The sequence below is a fragment of the Haliotis rubra genome, unplaced genomic scaffold, assembly GCF_003918875.1.
Source record: "Haliotis rubra isolate DU_JTF1 unplaced genomic scaffold, ASM391887v1 Scf1408, whole genome shotgun sequence".
In the NCBI taxonomy this organism is placed as follows: domain Eukaryota; kingdom Metazoa; phylum Mollusca; class Gastropoda; order Lepetellida; family Haliotidae; genus Haliotis; species Haliotis rubra.
Genome location: NW_025765346.1, coordinates 166,874 through 171,219, shown reverse-complemented (window position 1 = coordinate 171,219; position 4,346 = coordinate 166,874). Strand labels below are relative to the sequence as shown.

Genomic DNA, 4,346 nt, shown 5'->3' with positions numbered 1-4,346 from the left:
TTACCTCCTACGCTGTGTAATAAATGAGCTAAGTGAGCTTTAGATGGAAAAATGAACATTTCACAAACTTATGACGCAAAATTTGGAAATGTTTCATTCTAAGATGTGTAATATTTGCACTGAACGGGACGGTATGAACATTCTGTTTCGCTCAAAACCCGTTATTAGTGCATTAAACTAAATCATATTTACTCCCTGCAATTTCAGAGATGAAGTCAGAGCTGAAGTCTGTTGGGTTGCGACAAAAGGAAACAGAGAACAAGCTTCTCGACATCTCCACAAAGTTGGACAAAGTCACAAAGGCACTGAATTTAGGTAAACTCGCGTTCTGAAGGTAAGAACCCGGGAAGATCCGGGTTAGAATTGGTCTTCAGTAACCCATGCCTGTCGTAAAAGGCGACCAACGGGATCGGGTGGTCAGGCTCGCTGACTTGGTTCACGCTTGTCACCGTATCCCAGTTGTGTAGATCGATGCTCAAGCTGTTGATCAGTGGATTGTCTGGTCCAGACTCTATTATTTACAGACCGGCGTCATATAACTGAGATATTGCTGAGTGCGGCGTAAAACAAAAAAAACAGTCAATCGTGAAACGGTACCCAGACTTGTCCTGATTCCTGGTTATCAGAGGCGGTTACGTAGCCTAGTGGTTAAAGCAATGTGATCATCACTCCTGAGAACCAAGTTCGATTACCCACATGGGTAACGTATGAAAGCCTAGCTTTGATTATAAATGATTTATGACATATGAGCGTCATTTGCGTCTACCTACTTATTCTGCTTCAAGTGAGTGAGTAAGTTAAAATTTAAAGTGACATCGGCAATATTTCAGCCATATCGTGACTAAAACTAGTTCTAAATTCATAATACATACACATAATATATAAAACCCTGTCAACGGTGGACAGCATAAATACGAGATTATCACAAAATTAATTAAAACTAGCTAGCATACAAGTAGGAGACTATTTTTGGACAATACAATGTAAAAAAGGGGCTATTGATCGCAAACAACAGAAGGAAGATCACCATACTAGGGATCATGGGGACTTACAGTACTTTGCCTACCTCCATGGACCCTAGCTGGATTTATATCATCCCATCAGTCGCTGGCGATTGTAGGCAAATTCAGCCGAAATTTTAAAACAAAAACACTACGAATACAAAGGTTGGTGGAGCTAAATTGACAATGAAAGTTTTGGGACTTACGTACCCTCTCAGGAGGACAATAATTTTACAATGCTTTAACCCACTTTGAGGGTACAGCCACTAACAATTTAAGGTACTAATCTAAATTACCAATCAGTAAAATATATATATCTACAGAACATATTAATCAGAATGCATCAATTAAATCAATAAATCAATTTCTTTAAAAAAAAAAAAATAACTGAATGAAAAATAACAGTGGTAAAGAGATCCTTAACTGTTTTGACATTGAAATGTTTATTTATTTATTTTTAATTTTTTTATGGATTCGTCTTCCAGACATCAGCAATCTGGCCCTTGGCAAACCTGCATACGGATGTAAAGACTTTGACGGACGTTCTAATCCTAACCATGTGGTTGACGGTGACAAGGGCGGAAATCGTATAGCAGGTCAATGCTTTACTTCCCATGCTTCTGTGCCGAAACCTTGGTGGATGGTTGACTTGCAAGGAAACTATGATGTGCACAACGTCACCCTTTACAGACGGACAGATGGTTATGGTAAGTGCTTGATAATGATAGCACTTTTCCTGCATCATCGATACATCTCCCAAGTTTTTCAATCGTAAACTAAACATTTAAATTTCCCTACTTCTTTTGAAGAGTATAGTTAATGAATATTTCACCAGTCGTGGTGGTCTTGGGCATCACTGTTCCAAAAATCTTTGAAATTAGCAACTTTACCATATCGCCCTTCGAGATCGTTGGGGGTCATACTCTCTTCTGTCACACTTCAATACCGCTTTAATGCATTCCCCATTCTTTCATTTGTCTCTTACAAATTTACGATTTTAATTTGTTTACAGAGTATATTTACATATTTTATAATAAAGCATGATCTTGCATTCCCTCGGTATATATTTTCTTCCTGAAGTGAACCCGGAAATAAACATCTGGATGACAAATTGTCATGCTTTACTGTGACTGTTGACTCTGATAGTGTGGTGTTTTGATGCCAGCATACAGATTCCATGACCTGGAAGTCCTAGTGTTTAAAGAAAACCCCATGAATACCAGCACTGCCCAGCCAATGACATGTGCACAAAAGAAAGGACGACTGTCAAGGCCTGAGGTTCTAGTCTGCAACCCTTCGACAACGGGTCGATACGTGATGTTACATTATATACCACCAAACCGTGAATATCTCACCATCTGCGAAGTCGTGGTTCGTGGAAAACTCATCAAAGGTAAAGCAGTAGACAACCTCACCCGAGAAAATAATTACAAACAACTTCACACATGATAATTCAGTGCACAGTCATTTCAATCATGTAAATGTTTTGTTTGGTATTCAAAGTAATATTACAGGTACACGATGGCGGTCTGTAACTAATCTCGTCTAGACCAGGCAATCAAGTGATTCAATTCAGTGACATCGATTTGGGATAATAATAACGGCCTGGTCACACGACCCCATTAGTCGCTTATTGAAACAAACAAAAATACTACACTGTAAGTCCCAAACATTTAAAATAAATTCTTTCACAATAGTTTATATGTTATTTAAAATCATGGCTAGATTGTCTGATATTGCTAGTAGCTGAACTGATAGCGTAAATTCAGCTATAGTCTGTTTGCAGTGAAAACGTACCTATGAATTTCACTTTAAAGAAAAAATTAAATTGAATAAAGTGAAATTAAGATTGCGAATCCTCATAGTTTTACCTTGCTAATTGAACATTTAAATCTCAGAATGTTATTCAACTTAGGGTAAAAGTTGTTTAACAAACGATCATAGTTTTAAATCGTTATTATTGGTTTGCATTACAAGGGGGTATGCACATTAAATGAAACACCAAGAACAAGTAAGCTAACGCTCTTCACGTACCGCACGTGCATTCATTTCATTGTTCCAACTACTGCACTTACCCCCTTGTGATACAAACCAATAATAGCGATTTGAAACTATGATCGTTTATTAAACAACTTGTATCTTGATTTCAATTAAAAATTTGAGGTTTAACTGTTCAATTGGCAAGGTAAAATTATGAGGATCGCAATCTTATTTTCACTTTATTTGATTTACATTTTTGTTTAGAATGAAATTCATCGGTACGTTTTCACTGCAAACAGACTATAGGTCCATGACGAAGCAAATTACTGTAACTTCCCATGGTCCGAATGGCGATCTACCTTCAGTTGCTGGCAATATACAGCCTGTCTTTAAATTATATTGTCTTCAATAGTTAAAATGTTTTAGATTTACGTGTTATTTTTATATTCATATCTATGATATACTAGTTGTTTAACTGTCTTTCGTGGGTAGTTTTTGTTATAATTCAAACTGTATGTATTACGGATTTACAACTTATTTCAGCCACGGTATGGCTGAAATACTGCCGGTGTGACCTATAATCTGAACTAACACACACTCAACAAGCATGGATTGCAAGAGACCAATTGTATCCTGATCTTCACGGGCCTATGCAAAATGACGCTATTCATAAAACAACCATGTTTATGTATTAGTCTGATTTCAGAAGTAAATATTATCCGAATTTACTTTCAGTATAACACCCGACCCGGGCCTAACGACATTTAGGAAAGTGTCACACATTCTCTCTGATATAATAAACAGGTTTATCGATAGATAATAATTATCGTCTTTTCTCTGCTGTTTGTACACGACTGATTCAGTTGTTGGACCACCGGTTGTTATACTTTCCTCAGCAAGAAAGAAACTAGCAAGATGTCTTTCCAAACGGAGTTTTTGGTCACCAGACTGGCAGTGTCACTGTCATTATTTACGTTGTTCATCCTTCCCAACAGTTTCCACTCAACTGGTAACTGAAACTCTACTGAAAGGTATGTTCCCTCACATCTTCGATAATCTCCAGGGTATACGTTGCATCCACGGCTTGGCCCGGTGATTTATTACCTCCCTTTGCTGGCTCCGCATTCTTACAGTAGCCAATCAGCTAAGCAGCCGTTACATCCGAGCTTGTCAGTGTCAACAAAGATAGCGGTCGCAGTCGTAGTCGCGAATGTTTGTCCGCAGTGCCACTCAGATTTTTAGGAAATAATACAGACAAATTGACAGATTTGAAACTTTCAAAAAATACATAAAAGAACTACTTCTACCTCTTTCAGAGTACCTCTGCATCAATTGTGTTGCCAAGTTTAATCGGTTAGATAATTT

The 4,346-nt window shown here is 37.7% G+C and overlaps 1 protein-coding gene across 2 annotated transcripts; it reads left to right on the top strand.

Moving 5' to 3' along the window:
• Positions 1–201: 201 nt before the first annotated feature.
• Positions 202–3,789, top strand: LOC124268966 (fucolectin-5-like). Of its 2 annotated transcripts, XM_046703992.1 has the most exons (4): positions 202–315; positions 1,487–1,708; positions 2,167–2,394; positions 3,717–3,789. In XM_046703992.1, the coding sequence occupies exons 1-4, from the start codon at positions 210–212 to the stop codon at positions 3,719–3,721; spliced, it is 561 nt and encodes a 186-aa protein (XP_046559948.1). In that variant the 5' UTR covers positions 202–209; the 3' UTR covers positions 3,722–3,789. The 2 variants fall into 2 exon arrangements, with proteins under 2 accessions (XP_046559948.1, XP_046559947.1); XM_046703991.1 differs by lacking the exon at positions 3,717–3,789 and having other exon boundaries at positions 2,167–2,776.
• The last annotated feature ends 557 nt before the right edge of the window (positions 3,790–4,346 follow it).

Coding starts and splice junctions, on each gene's coding strand:
- LOC124268966 (XM_046703991.1), top strand. CDS start 210: ATGAAGTCAGAGCTGAAGTCTGTTGGGTTGCGACAAAAGGAAACAGAG. Junction 316..1,486: donor CACAAAGGCACTGAATTTAG/GTAAACTCGCGT, acceptor TTCGTCTTCCAG/ACATCAGCAATCTGGCCCTT. Junction 1,709..2,166: donor CAGACGGACAGATGGTTATG/GTAAGTGCTTGA, acceptor TTTTGATGCCAG/CATACAGATTCCATGACCTG.